General features: G+C 30.7%; 1 protein-coding gene across 1 annotated transcript; it reads left to right on the forward strand.

Annotated features, from left to right (window-relative positions):
- The first annotated feature begins 13,465 nt into the window (after window positions 1–13,465).
- LOC148191514 (uncharacterized) lies at window positions 13,466–19,553 on the forward strand. The gene is made up of 8 exons (XM_047324657.2): window positions 13,466–13,690; window positions 14,114–14,429; window positions 15,893–16,090; window positions 16,447–16,719; window positions 17,025–17,127; window positions 17,269–17,387; window positions 17,889–18,065; window positions 18,416–19,553. Exons 2-8 carry the CDS (start codon window positions 14,127–14,129, stop codon window positions 19,202–19,204), a joined length of 1,962 nt encoding a protein of 653 aa, XP_047180613.2. The 5' UTR covers window positions 13,466–13,690; window positions 14,114–14,126; the 3' UTR covers window positions 19,205–19,553.
- The last annotated feature ends 858 nt before the right edge of the window (window positions 19,554–20,411 follow it).

The raw sequence follows: 20,411 nt of genomic DNA on the forward strand, positions 1-20,411 counted from the left end.
TGCATTGATTGTCATGAATCAATATTTCTTAGCCTTTTAAAAGTTTACATAACTTCTGTTCTTAATTTTCACTAATCAGTAACAAGTCATTCTATCATATGACATTGTTGCTTTTAGTAAGTTACAATTTCGATATATTTTAAGTAAATGTTAATTATATTTTCAAATAATATTTTAAAAAAAGGTATGTGGATAATTCGAAATGAAGTTACATAGCTTTTCATCATGAAATTTAATTTTGAACATCGTCAAATCTTGGAAATCTTTGCATTGTGTTCTTTTCTTCATCGTCGTCTTGACAATAGTTAAAAGTCATCCGACATTTAATTAATGATGTTAGTAAATAGTGTTATTCTCGTGATTTCTTAAGAAATATTTTTCACCTATTTACAATCATTATAATTATATTTATATATATAATATGAAATTTATCGTTTTAGCAATGACTATGAAAAAAGTTAATTATATTTGTTAATACTTTAAGAAAACTGTACCAAATAAAAAGAAAGACGTAACAGAAGGAGGAACATAAATACTCAATACTGTAGAAGAAAAGGAAAGTAACAAAAATAGTCACAACAGTGACCTAACATGTATAGCTCTTCTAGAGTTACCTATCACCAGTGAAAAAAAAAAACCTTTAACGTTATCCTTTAGACGTCTGATCTTCATATTCAACTTAAAAAATGACCGGTGATATTTTTTTGTAAATAAAACAATTATTTAGACATCGGTTATGGAAGGATCCGACGTCTAAATTATCATATACGTCGGCTCCCCGAATAGACATCAAAACTAAACAAAAAAGTTAAAAAAAAATTTATTCTATTTAAACGTCTGTTATGGAGGGAACCGACTTCTGAAGCACTCTAGACGTCTGTTAATATGGGGAACCGACGTCTAAACCCTAAATCCAGAAATTTAAAAAGTCACTTTTTGATTCCATTTAGACGTCTGATCCCGCCACTCCGACTTCTGAAGCACTTTAGACGTCTGTTAATTGGAGAAACCGACATCTAAACCCTAAATCCAAAAATTTAAAAAGTCATTTTTTGACTCTATTTAAACGTCTGATGTCGTCACTCCAACTTCTAAAACACTTTAGACGTTGGGAGAACCTTTAGACTCCTGTATTCAGCTATACCACAAAACAGCAAGGTATTAATTACGAGACACGAGAGAAAGGTGGTGGGATTTGATTTTTCTTTTTCTTTTTGATTTCTTCAAGTAAAATATAAATTACTGTAAAAAATATTACCACAATAATAATGAAGTAATATTTTTAATTAAAATAAAGAAAAAGTTTTTAAAAGAGTGAAGTTTAACAACATCACTAACTACTACAGAAGAAAGTGTTAAAGCATGGCATGATAGAAGCACTTTTTGTTCTTTATTGAAAAAGATCTTAAGTGCTTTGAAACTAAATCAGCAACCCTTCTTATACTTGGTTTTTTCTTTCACAAAAGCTGGTCCTCAATCAGATTTGCTTCACACCAATCAATTGAATACAGAACTAAAAATGCACACCGAAGGTCCACAACGTATCCAAACCCCTGCAAAACTACTGCCATAGACAAAAATCAACTGGTCCCTGTGTGGCAATTTAAATTTTTCTCGAAAAAATAGACACATCAGATTAATATATTATTATTTTTATCACATTTAATAGTTGCAATAACTTATGAGACAAAATTTAAGTATTTTTTTAAAGGTTGAGGCAATACTTCTCCTTGATCTATCATTCTGGCTTTAAACACATATCAAAGTTTTTTTTTATTTTGTTATCGAAGATATTTTACTGAAGTTTCAATAATACTAACAATAAATAAATATGTATTAAATATAGATTCGTATTGATTTAATTATAATCCAATTAATAAGAATTTGATTTTAATTTAACGTAATTAATTTTAATATTAATTTTCGTTTAACCTGATCAGTCAATTCATTGACCAGTTTTTTGAGATTTCAATCTGGCAAAACCGTTAAATACTTATAAACTCAAATGTACATTAATTAACCTATGTTGAAAGGGGAACAATTCTACTTTAAACTTATCTGAACTTTAAAAAGGAAGGATTATAATGAGTTATATATTATAATCTCAGCTTTAATAGAAAAGAAGATAAAGATAGAAAGATAATTGGCGAATGTGGGACCCATTATTGAGGCCACCAAATAAGTTCAGCTGACCACGTTTTCAAGAGTTTGAGCATTAAAGTCAGTCTGGTCCCTGCACTGTCATGGTGTGTCCCATTGCAGTGATGTAAAGTTCTATCTACCCTCTTTGATTTCATTACGATAGAAGAAAAAATAAAAGCAACGTCACTTCGTGTATATGTGTGAATTTCTTTTTATTATTATTTTTTTTATACTTCTTTATGATATTTTTTTTAATTTTATTAATTACTTTTAACAGTTTCGATTTTTCTTTTCATTTTTTCAAAATTAGCAACATTATTTTTACTGAAAATTAATTACAACAACAGCGTAACAATAATAATACAACGATAAAATAATAATAATAAATATAACCTTATAATGAGAAATGTATTAATGAGAACCCATGCCTTTGAGGGACCTACATGGCTTTCGGGCTATATATGATGAAGGTAATATAATCAACTCTTTCATATTACAAAATCAGATAGAGATGGCCATGGTTGTGCTTCTATATATATATATATATATATATATATATATATATATATATATATATATATATAACTGAAAATACATAAAGTGGATACTATATCAAAATTCAATTCAGTTATAAATATATAGAATGATAAATCAAATTTATCTTTATAAAACGTGTGTTTTTACATATTTTGGCCTGTTTTTCTTTTTTTTTTCTTTAATGCTAAATGAAATGAAAACATTAGGAAAAATATACCTAATTACGGTGATAGTTCTCTCTATTTGTAGCGTTCAGGTGTGGGTGAGACGCGATGATGTCACAAAGACACAATCATGAAGCCATGTTGTTTAACGATTGAACATACAATGAAGCTCTAGGTAGGCTATAATATGAAGCCCAACATTAACCAGAGAAATTGACAAAGAATTTAGGAAATTGATTTGAAATTAAATTTATTTTGCACAATTTGTTTTAGTTAAAAATAAAGTTTTAGAGTGATATAATTTGCCTTTGAATTTTTTATTCTAAAATTATTTTATTATTAAATTATAGTAAATAAATATTGATTCAACATACAAATTACTTAAAGCTACTTTAACTAAGATTTGACCAATTAAATTGTTAATTCTGTGAACTCTTTTTACATGTGTTTAGTTTGTACATATAAAAAAAATGTGAATATTTGTCTTAAATTATGATAATAGATATTGTTGCATATTGTTGAGACGTCATCAATATAAACGGTTGAGCAATATTATACGATGTTAAGTATAATTTTGTAATAGAATTATAATATAGTAATTTGAATATATATATATATATATATATATATATATATATATATAATATTATATTTATAAATAAATAAATATAGACTAAATTTAAAATATAAATAAAGAATAATAGTAAATTAATTTAACATTCTATTTCAAGTTGGTGTATACAAATCATATGTACCAAGCTTGTTACAGATATAATCAATTATCAGTCTTCGTAAAGATTTAGTGAAAATATATGATAATTGATCACTTGAATTAATAAACTCAGTCTAGGTACAATCTTTTCTCAAATGAAGTGATAATCAATTTCAATATCTTTGGTCCTCTCATGAAAGACATTATTATAATTAATATGAACTCACATATAAGTGTCAATTAAGTAATGTCTCCAAATTGTAACTCTCTAAACAGTTTCTTAAGTCAAACAAGCTACAAGTAGCTGAGGTCATAACTTTATATTCTGCTTCAACACTAGATCTTGCCACAACATGATTTTTGCTTTTCCAAGAGATCAAGTTAGTATCAATGGAGACATAATATCCGGATGTAGACATTCTATCAAAATGAGACCCTACCCAATTAGCATTTGAATAACGAACCACTCTTGTATGAGTATTGAAACCATATAACAACAATTTTTCAAGAGATCATTTAATGTACTTTAATATACGAATTATTGCATTTCAATTATCTTCACATGGGAAATTAAGAAATAAGCTTACACACTAATTGCAAAGGAAAGGCAAGGACAAATAACTGTAAGATAATTCTATTTTTTAACTAGTATTTTATATTTCTATAGGTCTGACATAGTCTCCGCATGTTTTTTAGAAGTTTAGTATTAGGATCCATGATGTGTTAAGAGACTTTAAATTCATCAACCTAGTTTCCTTCAAAATATCCAATGCACACTTCCTTTGATATATAATAATATAATCGTTGGATTCTGTCACCTCGATACCCAAGAAATATCTAAGTTTGTCAATATCTTTGGTATGAAAATGGTTACAAAAATGTTGTTTCATACGAAAAATGTCATAATTGTCATTGCCGGTAAGAACGATGTCATCAACATATAATATCAAGTAGATGCACTGAGCATTCAAGTGACGATAAAAGACTGAATGATCTACCTCACACCGAGTCATATCAAATTGTTGAACACCGTTACTAAATTTTTTAAAACCAGACCCTATGAGATTGTTTTAGGTCATATAAGGATTTACGAATATGACATACCAACCTAGTTGATAAAGAGACCATAAAGAGGTAACTTGATAAAGAGGCCATAAAGAGGTAGCTCCACATAAATCTCTGTTGAGGAACACATTTTTAACATTCAGTTGATAAAGAGAACATTGTTAAAGAGCTGTCATGACTATAAATAAACGAATAGATGTCATCTTTGCCATTGGAAACAAAACATCACCATAATCTATCCCAAAAAATTGTGTGTAACCTTCGGCCACAAAACAAGCTTTAAGGCAATCAATATTTCCATTAGGACCAACTTTGATAGCAAAAGTCCACCTGCAACCAACAACAAATTTTTTAGACAATAATGGGACAAGTTCACAAGTTCCATTATTCTAAAGAGCACTTAGTTCATCTAGCATGGTATGATGCCAACAAGGATGGACTAAAGCATCATTAACAAATTTTAGGATGGTAATAGAAGAAATAGACGAAAGGTAGTATAGAGAGGTAAAGAAAATTCATTATAACTTAAAGCAATAAAATGTGGAGAGAGATTACGAGTAGAATGTATACCTTTTCAGAGGGCAATTAAAAGGACAAACTCAATTGTCAGAGTTGGAGGAGACAAAGTAGTTGACACTTAAATTAAGTCACTTTGTGATTATTGAGAAACACCTGGTGGACTAAGAAAAATTGAAACAAATAAAAAAAATATTTATTGTATTAGGAATATTAACTGTATTATGGGAGACATATCAAAAGAAGAATGATTGTTAAAATAAAAGCAAGACTCATTAAAGATAACATCTGCAACAACAAATTAGCGGTTAAGAGAAGGATAAAAACACTTGTATCCTTATTGTGATCTAGGATGGAACTTAACTCTTATACCATGTTAAGAAGTAAATTTTAAGCCTAACTCAATCCTACAAAGCTGGTTTATAAGATGAGGTTTGTACTTACTTATATACTCTAATCTAACCTTATGAGTAATTGATGTGAGATTTTTAACACACTCTCTCACACCGAGGTATATACATATCTTGCATGAGACTGGACATTAATAGCTCAATAGCGAATAACAATATGTCAAATAAATAATAAATTTTGCAATGAGGCTCTAATACCATGTTTAATATATTAAAAAAAATTATGTATGTGTATTTATAATAGAAGAAATATTAGTTAAGTCTAAAATACAAATAAAAAATAATAATAAATAAATTAATGATAAAAAATTATTTATAATCTAACATATGTAAAGATATATTAAGTTGATTTTTTGGGATGATAATTAAAGAGTACTTGACAAACTATAAAGATGGCCTAAATGGTAGATGGTTTAGTTTAAAGTTCTCAACTACTAAATTAAAAAAAATGAAAAACGAACAAAGTATATCGGGAACAATATTAACTTAACCAGCAAAATATTTGGTTGGTCTTATTAAAAACTCTTATATTCGTAGTGTAACAGTTGTTATAATATTATATTTGAATTTTACCTTTTGTAAAAATTTCTTAAATTAAAAATAATTATATTATCAATAAAATATAGTTAATTTTTAAATATATCATCAATTTGAATATTTTTAATTAAAATTATTTTATTAAATACTTAAAATATTTTTTTATATAAGTATCTTTAAATTTAACATTTGTTTCATATTTCATCTTTTTTATTTCTTTCTTATCATCGATAAATTCATTTATCTTTTTCTCTCACTTTTTTTACTTTTTTTTATAAGAACGAGTTAACTACTAAATAGGATAAAATTAAAAAAAAATACAAAATTAAAACTAAGAACGCATAAAATGAAAATAATATTCAAGTCATCTAATTAACTATAAAATTAAATGATACAATATCAAGACCAAAAAAGTTGAATACTTAGTATAACTACTGTATTTAAAAAATTTTAATGAAAAATATCAAATATATAAAGTATTTAAAACTTAATCGTGATATCGGTGTTTAAATAACTGTTAGAATTGAGGAAAAGAAATTCAAAACCCATCCGAATTTCAGTTAATGAAGTTGAAAGTATCTTAAATTTGAATATTTTTGTTTTGAAAATGCAAAGTAACGATCACTTTTTAGGTGAAAACATAAAATAACATTTTGATAAAGGTAATTGTAAAATAAAAATTAGGTTTCAGTTTTTATGAACCATTGAGTGAATGTTTTTTATTTCTTTTTCTCATATACTTAAAAAGTAAACTTTATTTTAATTTCTAAAATATTTTTTAAAATTTTTATTTGAGTTTAATACAACATAATTTTACGACTGGAATTGAAACACATATTATATTAATGGGAAGAAGAGAAATAATTTTTTTTTATATTTTATATTTTTGTTTTTATTGAGCAATTAGACAGACATATTTGAATTGAGAAAATAAAGTGATATGTAATTGTAGTACAAGTTTAATGGTAGCCCTAATTTCACACCTCATGTTTCAACGTACAAGTTTAATTGAGGCCCACCTTCATTATATAAGTTTGTATTAATTGGGGCAACAAAAACCGAAATAGTTGGCCCAGTAGCCCAACTTTGCAAACAAATAATAAAATTAGATCTTAGTCGTACATGTTTAAAGATTCTTTGTTATCTGCTTTTAAGAATTATTTTGAAGAAAAAGAAAAAGAAAAAGGAAAACAATATTTGAATAAAAAAAAATTATTTATTTTTTGTAAAAAATGGAATTGAGAAAAACGTGAAAGAGAAAACAAAACATTTCGTTGCTCCGGTTTTCTAGTTTAGTCTTCTATTACCTTTTTTTAATCTTTTTCGTTTTTCATCAATAATACTATTAATAAATCAAATTATAAAAAAATAAAGTAAACACATGCTTAATTTACTATAGAGACCAGCTTTGACTTACACAAGTTGTAGCAATTTATATAGATACACGCTATTTTTTATAAATAAAATGTTTAGAAATTATGTAAAAGTATTTAAGCTTAATTTATATTTCATTGACTGAATAAATTAAATTTAAATTTTATTAGTTTGATATCAGAAGATTTCAATAACTTTTGGAGAGTTACTTCCACCACCACATAGTGCTTTCTGCACCTTTTCATTCCTCTTTTACCCATTATTAATATTTAAATGAATGTGAATATATGTTGGATTCTTAAACTGATGCCAACGTCCGTGAACAGATATCGTTTAAGAAAGTCATATTTAAAATAAGTAGAACCTAGTTTTTTCTAGTCACATTTATTTTCTAATGAAAAGTGTATATGTTTTATGTTTTAACCCATGTTAATCTCGTGCTATAAAATTCTCAGGTTATACTCAGGGATTGTTGCTAGAGCTAGGGAGGCGTTGTTATGAGGTGTACTGACATTATCGATATCGTTAAATTGGTAATTTCATGATTTTGTACATTTGGTGCTTTTGTGTTGGGCATTATGAATTGATATTGTGTCTGGTTGTAGGAAGAAGGATAAAAGCCAGGAAGACAATTTCAAGGATATTGTATACCATTAGTAAATGCGATAATCAAGGATGTTGAAAAGGAAACTTTTCCCAAAAATTGTTTTTTGAGCATAAAAATTCAAACATCTCAATTAGAACTTTTCCACAAAGGCATGTGTCCGCAAACTTGGAGCGGCATAAGCCTACACAATTAGAAGTGAGATTTTCAACTTTGCATGTTTTTCTACTATCACACAATTAACACTTGATTGATGATATATATGTAGAAATATGAAGATAAAGTTGATAAACAATTAACCGTGGATAGTGTGGCCGAAAAATAGAGGAAGAGAGAAAATAGTTTGTATGTGATCAGAGAAAGACAAAAATGAAGGGATGTAGGAAGATTTAGAGTTTTAAAAAAGATAAATAAAATTAAATTAATGTAGAGTATTTTTGGAATAAAAAAATAGCGAGGAGGTGTAGGAAGCATTTGGGGTGGTGGAGGGAGCAACTCTCTAACTTTTGTGTATAAAAGGAAATATATTTAAAAAATAGTGTTGCCAAACATGTTAGAATTCGTAAGTTAATCTAACCGACTACGGATTCGGGTTGAGTTGAAATATTTTTTAAAATTTCAATATGAATCAATTTTAAAGTCGGTTTACTAAGAATCTGACTCATCTGGTTGAACCCAATGGTAAATCGAATTAGTTCACTAATTCACCTAATTTTTTTAATAAGTATTTTTTGTTGAATTAGTAATTTTACAAAATATTAAAACAAAAGCTTTTATATGAAATAATTAGACAATATGAAAAATTCACAAATAACTCATTTTTTATGAAAATATTGAAATAAGAAAAAAATTATTTGTTGCTTATATCTCCTTTATGCATAATCCTACATTATTGATCAAATGGGTCAAACACCTATTTTAATTTTCTTTTCAAAAAAATTTCGAGTGCTTCTTCTTGCATCTCCCCACTTTTCTTCATTCATTCCCACATTCCAAAAATATCATTTTTCAATGGATTTCAAATTTTTTTGAATCTTTTGAAAAATTCTTCAACAAATTTCGAAATTCGTTAAAGAAAAAAAATCTTTTAATAAATTTCGAAATTCATTAAAAGATTCTTTTTCAATAAAATTTGAAATTTGTCAGACCCATAAAAACCCTAACTTAATGTAGTACATGTATAAGTGAAAGGGGTGTCTGAAATTCAGAAAGTGAAAGATAGGTGTGTGATGCAGATTGGACGATCGGTTTTCACGGTAGGAGTAAAACAAACTTTCAAATTTTCGTGCCACTTCTTTGCATGCACCCTTCATCTTCAACCTTATGAATCTCCTCCTTCTCTCTACCATCTCCACCTTCTCTCTAAGGATTCTCATCCTTTCTTCTTCCGATCACCACTTAGGCACCGTTTGAACTCTACCGGTGTCAAGGGCTTTCGTTTAAACCGATCAAGTTGTGGTTTCAAGCCGTTTCTTAAAGCGTGACTGTAGAACACTAAGGTCTCTAGTAGTGGTGAGCTATAACTTGCATCATTGAGCGTTCGGCTACATTAGAGGTAAGGGAAGCTTATATAATTTGATTAAGATTCTGGTTCTGAATGATTGTATGCTTGTATGATACTTTGTTTGAATATTTGATGAATATGAAATATTTGTGTTACTGCATGTTTGGATGTGTGGGTGGATGATTGATAAATGGTGTGAATTGAGTGGAAATAGGGTTTGATCTTCAAACTGCAGTATTCTGAGTAAATTCTGTAATTGTGGTCGAGCGTCATTTGTGATCGTTCGATTCTTCATGGAAGTGTAGGGTCTTAACTGAATTCTCATGCTTTAGGGATATTGTCTGAGAGTCACTTTGTAATACTCTGCAGAATTATGTAAACTGTAACCGAGAGTCAGTATTGACTGTTCTGTTTTCGTTTGAGTGTTCGTCTAAAACCAAGTTCGTATTCTGTAGAGAATTTAGTTAATGACGATCATTTTATATTATTAGTTATATGTAAATGAGCGTTCGGTCTAAGTATAGTTCTTCTTTAAGTTTCCTAAACAGTTTAGTTAATGTATTCTATAATACTTAAAGTCGTAGATGTTATCGTTATTTTTCATTAAAAATAAGTGTGGCGTAACTGTGTATGTGTGTGTGTGTGTCTATATATATATATATATATATATATATATATATATATATATATATATATATATATATATATATTCCTTCATTTTTATTTAAGTTCAGTAGTGCTCGGTCTTGGACCAAGCGTTTGGTCTCAGTAGCGCTCGTTCTTGATAAGTGCTTGGTCTTGAACCAGCGCTCGTTCAATAATGTTCGGTTTCTACAGTGTTCGGTCTTAAACCAAGCGCTCGGTCTCGTCTCAGTAATCTATCATTACCGTTTTTAAAATAAGAGCGTTCGGCTAAACTCAATAACGTTCGTTTTCTTCATAGTACTTCGGTTTGTTAATAGTATTCAGTGTCAAACAGTATCGGTCTCTAAATGTTGTTCGGCCTAGAGTCTTAGTACTTGGCCTAGGCTTCGTGGCGTTCGGTTTGGACTCTTAAGGGTCAGTTCATTGAAGCGGATCAATTTGTAAATAGCGCTCGGTCATGTTAGTTTCTAAGTAGTGTTATTCCATTCGGACTTGTGCTATGATGAAAAGGTGTGATCTTATTTCAGTTGAATATATTGATGATGAAGTATAAGGGAATTTGAAATGTGATACGAATGAAATAGTTTAGTTATGAAAGAGTATTCCAGGGAGGAATATCTGAGAAAGTGGTTATTGAATGGTAAAGTATGAATGTGGGTAAAGTTTAGCGGGCGTTTATCCTGATATTCCGTGATTACTCACTCTCACGTAGAGAGGAGTAAGTCATGTGTGGGAATGGGCGGAGGTCCTAGTCCATAAGGTTAACTTGGACGGAACAGATTAACCTCGGGTGGCAGCTGTTGAGGGTATCCCAGTTAGTACATCACCCGGGTGCACAAACGTCGTAGCTACACAGAATTCATACAGTCTGGACAGTCAGAGTCAAGTGGTCATTCTTTACATGCCATGATGTATGAATTATGATTTGGTTGTTGTTTGATTTAATCATGAAAATCGTATGTTTTTATTGAATTAATTAAATTATATAAGCTTACCCTATTTATTGTCTTGTCTGTGTTGTACGTTCGGTTGTTTGTCCCGTTGCAATGATCATCCGTGTGGATGTGAGCAGAAGGAGAAGAGTTGTTGGAAGAAGCACTGGAAGAGGTGGAAGTGAAGACTGAACCTTAGGACCGTTCGGTCAGTTGTTGGTCTCTTCTTTTGTAGGTAGCGTTCGGTATAAGTTTATTTTGTAAACCGTTCGTTTTAGTTGTAGCCATTGTACAGTTTTGACTCCCTGCTAGTTTGTAAGGTCGTTCGACCATAATTGTACGTATTATATTTTGTAAGATTAATCTGTAATATTATTAGTATGTGGTTATTCTCTTATATGGTTGTATACTGTATTTTTGGGATATTACAAAATTTGTTAAAAATAATTTCAAAAACTTGTTGAAGATTTGAATTCTTTCACAAATTTCGAAATCTTTAGAAAAAAAAAGAGTAGTGGAGTGTAGGAACATATTGAAATGCAGGGATAATTTTGGAAACATGAAAAATGTGGGATTGAAGAAAAAAAAAAGTGAAGTGGTGGAGGAAAAAACACTAAAAAATTCTCCTAAACTGGGCCAATAGCCCAAGCGCTCATTCTCTATTATTATTTCGTCTTTTTTATATGCTATACAGTGTCATTTGAATTAATCAAAACATTATATACACATTTCTTTTGAAGGATTCTATTTGCACTGTTTTTTTTCCTCTCAGCCTCTTTCTGCGTTTTTCTTATTTATTTTACCAGATATATTCCTTCAAGAAATTTATTTTCGTTTTTTAATGCACTTTTTTAATCCAGATATATTTTCCACTTTGATTATTATAAATTCTTTTAGAAAAAGAACAAATATTTATAAATTATCGGAAGTTTTAATTTTTAATTCATGTGAAACTCTTTTTTAAGGCAATGGAAAACATCATTTTCTTCTCTAAATAGCAAAAGGTAAATAATAACGATGTTCATAAATTATTTGATTTATATTCCTATTAAATATAATTTTTTAGTGTAATACCCTTTAATTCGTTATACTTTATTTTTATCTTTGCATTTAATATCAATAAAAGGAAATTTCCAATAATTGAAAATAATCTTCATATGGTAATTTAAATTATCTAGTTCTTGGAAATCTAGAACATGGTTTATATATTAAACTTATCTCCCAGCCCAAAGATTTTCATTTCAAAAACTCAATCTAAAAGAAATATTTATTATTAATTTTAGTCATATAGTATACACGTTTGTCTTATTTAATGTGCATACTAAAATACGTGATTATCATTACTTGTATTTTCTTTTTCTCTTTTCAATATTCTTTTTTTTTCTCCTAGGTTATAACTTTATACTTTTTTGGTGTTGTATTTTTTATTTTGATAGTAGTATATCAACATGTATATATTACTTGTGTTTATTTTTATACAGGTTGTTATTTGATCAAAATTATTATCTCCAACTATAACTTTTAATAGAGAGATTATATAATACATGTTTGACATTTTTAGTGTTAAACTAAATTTTTTATTTTATTTGTTTATTTTGAATTTTGTAACTTTCATAAATCACGTAAACATTTTTTAACTGTTTTTCTTTCTTTTTTTGGTTGAAAGTCGTCGTTATATCATACAAGCTGATTTTGTATTGATTGAATTATATTTAAAATCCACTTTTTCCACTTTTTTTTCCAGAAAACACTTATTTAATTATTTTTCCTTTCCACTAATTCAAAAATTGTCAAATGTTAATTTTAAAAAGTCATTTAAGACATAAAAGAAATTAATATAAACTAGAAAGACTATATTTATTAATTTTAAAAAATTTGAAATATAAAATCCATCAAAATTGATACGTAAACGGATTTAATTTCCTGTGAAAATTTAAAAATTAGAATCATATCAATCCTTTTTAAAATAAAACACGTATGAGAGGAGCGGATCTACAAAACTTGGCTGAAACAGGGAACCCGATAGGGTCTGAAATTTGAAACAATATTTTGAACTGGACAATTTTAACAACTAATTAGTGATAATTGAACAGGTCCTAATAACAATCTTAACTGCTACTAATTATTAAAATTTTGTTATAATTAACTACTAATTAGTAATAAAGGATCAGTTTCGGGGTCTAACTTATCATCTGACACTACATTGACGTGGTCTGTTTTCAGTCCATCTTTACGCGCCACGTGTCCGTTAAACACGTAATTAGAAAACATATATATACATAATAAATTAAAACTATTCTTAATTTCTGGTTGCTTCGTCCGGGTTCAAAGAAAACTGCGCAAACCTTCTATTATTATTAAAATTCCTTATAGTATTATTTCAAGCATTATACAATTATTGTTGTTAAGTTATTAATTATTATTATTATTATTACCTAACAGAATAAAAACACACATCGTAAGAACTAAGAGGCTTCGGTACAATCTATGGTTCCTTCGTAACCAAACTATTTCCCCCTTCAAATTCTTCCAAAATCACATTATTCAGGTTCGTTCATTCCTGTACTACACTTTTCTCTATTTTTATCAATTTTTTTTTTACTGATTTGGGAGTTTTAGGGTTTTGGGTTTCGGTGTGTCTTCATGTTCTTCAGGTTGCTCCGATTTTTGTTTTGTTTAACTAATTCATTTGATCATGATTTTCTGATTTTGTTTTTGATCAATCGAACGAATCGTTATTTCAATTTCCAGCTTAAATTGTCGAATTTAACGCAATTGTTTTTGCTTTGTTATTTTATCTAATTTGCGTTGCATGGTTGATGATGATCCCAATAAAATAACTTTTGATCATATAGAATAGAAAATTAAGGATTTGAAGTTGCCTTATATTGGGAAATTTTATCACAGTTTTCTGTTGTGAATCCGTTTGTAATGATATTTTTTTCTCCCTCTGCGATTTGTGTTGTTATAGGGATAGTAAAATCATGGCAACTGCAACCATGGCTACTGCAGCTGGTGCAGCTGCCCTTCTGTATTACACATTGAATCGGAAATTGCAGACTCAGGATGCGATAGATGAAGATGTTGAAGAAAATGGAAGTGAAACGACCACTGATACGCCATTAGGTAGTGCTCGTGTTTCTCATCCGTTAATCCAAGCCCCTGGAACATGGTTAGAGACAATTTCAACGTTATCTGAGACTCTCAGGTTCACGTATTCGGAGACGCTTGGGAAATGGCCAATTGGGGACTTGGCGTTTGGTATCAGCTTTCTGCTCAAGAGGCAGGTAATGGCAATGCGTACATTTTTTATTTTTTATTGGTGTCCTAATTTGAAGCAGCTGAAAAGGCAAAAATTGTGGCGTTTTCTTTATCTATATGTAACGTTGGATGCATTTAATCAGTAAGTTGAATATAGTATATAGTTTGAATTCCAGGTGCATATTATTTAGGTAAAACTATACTTGATCAGAAATGGTATTTGCAACCTGCACTTAACATGCAACAGACATATTTCTCTTAATGGATTGCAAATCACTGTAATTGATGAATGAAATGTGAACAGGGATAAAGGGAAAGAAAATGGCACCGGTGAAGAAAGTTATGTGATTTAGTTGAACTTTTTCATGTATAAATAAAGTTATTGATGATTGAATAGTTAATTCCTTTTTCATGTATAAAGAAAATCATTGATGATTGAATAGTTAATGCCTTTTTCATGTATAAATAAAGTTATTGATGATTGAATAGTTAATGCCTCCCATCTCAATAAAAAAAAATTATGGTCTCTAAGGAAGTAATCCTAAATTTTGATAACAGTTATAGTTTATATTATCTCTGAAGTATTCCTTACACTTTTTATAAGTTTTGTTTTATTTTACTTTTTGAGCCTTCTCAACGTCACAGCAGGGGATTGGTATCATGACTTGCAGCATTTGAACTTCTGTTACTTGTTAATCATTGCCCCTTTGAAATTGACAAATTAGATTATTCTTCAGTTTTATGATTTTCATATAATTTCTGTTTATACTTACTATGCAAGTAATATGGCTAAGGTAGCTTAGAGGTCAGACTATTTTCTGAAAAAATGAATCTTCAGAAGACCGTTCACGACCTCTTCTACCTTATATGACAATCCTTGGAAGACGTGATAATGATTGATTGAACAGAAGTCCTGGACTACTGAATTTCTTCATCTCACCTCTACATAAGCTGTAGTTTGTGTAATAATCACGCATTATTGTATTCCAATCCTTAAATTTGGACATAAAGGCCATGTTTATTTTGAGTTTTTGGCCCTTTAAAATCAATCTGGTTAGTATAAAATAAATGGTTACAGTATCTGTTGTTCGGCTAAGATGTTCTGAATTGATTCATATTAGGAATGAATTCTGTGGATGTACCCAGGAAGGAATAGATATTTTGTCCAAGAAAATCGATTTTTATCAAGAAGTAAAACCTACTAGTTTTCCAAACAAGGTCACCAAACCTCAAAAAAAAAATTTGGCTGGTTGGACCCTGTAGTTTTCAAAAGTTGCTATACATCATAATATCTGGGCTAACTCATTTCTAAAAGTTAATTGTTTTATTGTCTAATCCAAATGGACCCCTAGATGCTAGACTGTTGATACTCAGAACATTATCTGTATTTTAACATGAAAAATATAGTTTCTGGTTTTGTTGCTTCCTTTTTATTTTCTTTTTATTTAAGTTTGATCCTTTGATTTAGTTTCTCAAATATATCTTGCAGGGGAACTATCAAGTTGACAGTGAATTCTGTGGTAAGGATAGTGTACAGCTGAAAGGATCTGAGATTACTGCCGAACTTAAGTATCTCTTGAACTTGTTGACCCTGTGCTGGCATTTTTCAAAGAAGCCCTTTCCCTTGTTTTTAGAAGAAACTGGCTACACTGAAGAAAATGTCCTCCTTCGGGAAGCCAAAGCAGGAGTAAGTCTTGTTTGAATTTTCAGAAAAAATTATAGCAGTTCAGTATCTGTACCCTATGTTGACTATGCTGTTGATAGTTGTTAATATACATTTTCTTTTGAGAAAGGATGGAAGGCTGCAGCAACAGAGGGTGTTGTTTTAGACCAGTCAAATGTGGAATGGGATACAAATTTGATAATAGATTTTTTTTTTGTTTCATTTTGGAACTTTTTTTGACTTTTTTTTCTTATTTTGGGGTGAGGAGGCTTCGCACAATTGAATCTGATGAATAAGTAATACTTGCTACCATTTCAGTGATCTGTATTCATTTGGTAAAGACAACGTAAGTTTAAACCTGCTGTTGATTTGTCATGCAGATTTTGAAACCAGCTTTTACGATTATCGTTGATCATGACATGAGATGCCTTTTGCTGTTGATTCGTGGCACACATAGTATCAAAGATACTCTAACAGCTGTTACAGGAAATGTAGTACCATTCCATCACACTGTTGTTCACCAAGGGGGGGTTAGAGATTTGGTTTTAGGTTATGCCCACTGTGGAATGGTTGCTGCTGCTAGATGGATTTCAAAGCTTGCAACTCCTTGTCTCCTTGAAGCACTTGGCCACTACCCTCATTATAAAGTCAAGGTAAAGATATTAATTTTTTTTTGTAATATTCCCTGCTCTTTGACTAAATAATCCTTCTAACATGCTTCCCTGTTAGACCATAATATCATTTAAAATTTCAATATATCATTTTGTTAATAGTGTGTTCAAACATGCATGGCTAGCAGATTGTACTCATCACGTCATGGTTTTTCTTCCTTGTCTTCATTAATCTTGAATTTACAACAAATTTTTTTATTAAATCATGAAATCATTTTGGTAGCTTTAAATAGTTAGTAGACGTTTCTATTGTTTACTGTATAAGTTTTCAAATTCTTATTATGCAGATTGTTGGGCACTCATTGGGTGGAGGTACTGCAGCAATTCTAACTTATGTGTTGAGAGAGAGAAAGGAACTGTCTGTCGCTACATGTGTTACATTTGCTCCAGGTCAGTGTATCACGTTCTGTGTCAATATGATTCTTCAATTTATTTTATAAGCTAAAGGGTAGTAGTATCCTAGAGCACTTTGGAACTGATATTGGTTTACGCAGCAAGTCTCTTGAACCTGACATCTTGTTACCCTTGCAGCTGCTTGTATGACATGGGAGTTGGCAGAGTCGGGTGATAGTTTTATCACTTCTATTATAAATGGAGCTGATTTGGTGCCTACATTCTCAGCTGCTTCTGTAGATGACTTGCGTTCTGAGGTTGTGATCATTAGCATCTTGTGTTGGAAAATGTTTTTGTCCTGATTTATTGACCAATATTTGATCATATCTGTGGGTTTAAGTAATTAGGACTTGTAGTTCAGGTGTTGATAAGACATGCATGGCCCTGGGAAAGTGTAGAGGACTTCATTTGGTGGGTTTAACTCTCATTTATGGTTATGAACTATTTTAGGTTCTCTCAAAACTGCATATCAAAAAAATTGTGGGATATTATAGAAAGCAGTGTTATAAATCTTCCCAGTCCCACAAGAAGTTATACAGATTCTAAGATGTTTTGCATTGGCTGTCCTGTTACTCCACATGAAGTTTAATTCCTTCTCTGAAATTCATAATGCTCCTGGTTTGGTTTGGTTGCCTTAATGGAACTTCGATAATTCGATGAACTTGCTACAATGTTGCATGATGAATGTTTGCAGTTCATAAATTTCATTTTGCCATTCTACATCATTTGGGTATTAAAATTAATTTTCCCATTTTCAGGTGACAGCATCAGCATGGATAAATGACTTGAGGAATCAAATTGAACAAACAAGAATACTTAGTACTGTCTATCGCTCTGCTTCAGCATTAGGTTCTCGCCTCCCATCGATTGCCACTGCTAGAGCAAAAGTTGCTGGGGCTGGGGCCATTTTGCAGCCAGTTTCTAATGGTACCCAGGTACTTTTACCTTCTGTTATAAATCTATTCAATTTTCGTTCACCATGCAACTATGTATTGTCTATGAAAGCAGGATGGAATAAACTATCCATTGTTGGAAATTAAAACAAAAAGGTCTTTTTATTTGGTTGTCTTTCTTTCTTGTGTTGAATAAGATTTATTGGTGTTGCAATCCTGTTGTCAGAAGAGTACACAATTTTTATGCTTTGGATCATAAGCCTAACCAGGACGAGTTTCTACTTGTTAGTTGTCTTCTATATATGGTTGGGGGTTGACGTGTTCAATCTTATCATGCAAGAAGCGCCAGTGCTATTGCTTCTATTCCATGTCTGACTTTTGAAAAACTGCAGGTTGTGATGAAGAGAGCCAAGAGTATGGCAGCATGGGCACGTCCAAACCTTAATTTGTCCTCTTGGTCATGCATGGGACCCCGTCGCAGAGCCTTGAGTGCTTATTCAAACTCCAAAGACGGCGATAGTCCTCCTACATCTTCCTCTATCAACATTGACAGTTCCGATTCACTTCTTCGTTCTCCCAAGAAGGCGATTAATGCAAAGAATATGAACCTTCCTGTATCTTCATCTATAGAAGAGTGGTCTTCTGAGATTGAATGTGGAAATGAAAGTAGTTCTGATACTGAGGTGGATGTTGATCATGGTGACCGTCAGATGGACCATGACAGATATGATGATCAGATGAGTGAAGTGGAGTTGTGGCATCAACTGGAGAATGAGCTGTATGACGGTCCTGAAGTTGAGGAGACTGATGTTGTAAAGGAGATAAGGGAAGAGGAAGCAACCCACGAAGTAGAGGAAGCCCAGAGTTCAGTACCAGAAACGAAAGAAGTCTACAGATTTTTCCCTCCTGGAAAGATAATGCACATTGTTACACTCCAGTCTGACACGGACCATGAAAATGATGATAGCCCAACCTATGCAAGTTCAGACAGTAGCGAGCTAGATGAGACTAAGATTGGGATTTTTCTAACTTCCAGGGCTCTGTATAGTAAACTTAGACTCTCACAGAGAATGATCAGTGATCACTTCATGCCAGTTTATAGAAGGCAGATTGAAAGGCTAATAAAAGAACTTGAGCAGGAAGCTACTGAGGACCATGATACACAAGAGGTGGTGTTATAGTTAAAGACAGTTACAATTAGATTTATGTTTGTACCATATGGCGTGTCATTGGGTGTTTTTCGTCCCATTGATTTCGGAACGAGTCTCATAGGAACTGCAGTTTTTGTGCTATACTGCAATAAGGAACCCCAACGAAGGTGATTACAACAGCCTAATATACTGATTCTCACTCTGATGATCAAATGGAACCGACTCATAACTGGATACCTTAACATTGATGCTGGCCGGGGAAAAGTAATTGTAAATGCTTCCCCAGATCCAAGTTATATGTACATAGTAATAACGTGGCAAACTGTCCAATAAAGGTTGAAATAATTCGTGGTAATTTGAATGAAGAAGTGTTTGCTGAGTCAATGTCTTTATGAATTGAATGTTTGGTGTGCTCTGTATCATACATTCAATTATTTTAATTTGTTAAACATGCTAGTTTCCCCATAATCATTATCAGTTTGGTGGGAATGGTTGGAGTATGTAACAAAAGTGGGAGTTGGACCAGGTGAGTGAACAAGAGCATTTTATTCAGTCTTGAAAGTTTATTTCCAACAAAGTGTCTTGAAAGATTTGGACAGATTACTTGCCAAAGATTCCCAAAACCTGACCCCTAACAAAGCACATCATTCACTTTGGTACATTGAAACTAAAATGGGCGTTTAAGCAACGCAATTCATTGCTTGATAAAACGACAAAATGATGCATGCAACTCAACAAAGTAATGCTACAATGAGCTTCGTAATGGCTGCAGATGCAGTTCACACCTATCAATATTTGACCAAGTGGACCTCATAAATTAGTTGCAATTTCATGTCAGAAACTACGGAACTATTGATTTAGGTATCAGAAATTGCACCAGTCATTTATTTAAACAATAAATAAGGAAAATTATTGTGTTCAAAATATGTTTCTTTTTAAGAATTTTATCAAAACTAGAAAATCCAACGAGACTAAACATTTTTGTCAAGACAACAATAAAATATCAGTGGGTGTTTTGGTAAAAAAACATATAAATGGATAAAATATATATTCATACTTAAAAACTATAAAAATATGTTACTCATTTGATAAAATTTTCCATCTTGAACGTTAAAATACTCTCTTTATATATATATATATATATATATATATATATATATATATATATATATATATATATATTAGTAAAGAGGTGAATGACTTAGTTTTTTTTTTCTGCATATCTCGTCCTCATTTT

Source organism: Vigna umbellata, chromosome 11 (assembly GCF_029865625.1).
Source record: "Vigna umbellata cultivar VRB3 chromosome 11, Vumbellata_1.0, whole genome shotgun sequence".
In the NCBI taxonomy this organism is placed as follows: Eukaryota; Viridiplantae; Streptophyta; class Magnoliopsida; order Fabales; family Fabaceae; genus Vigna; species Vigna umbellata.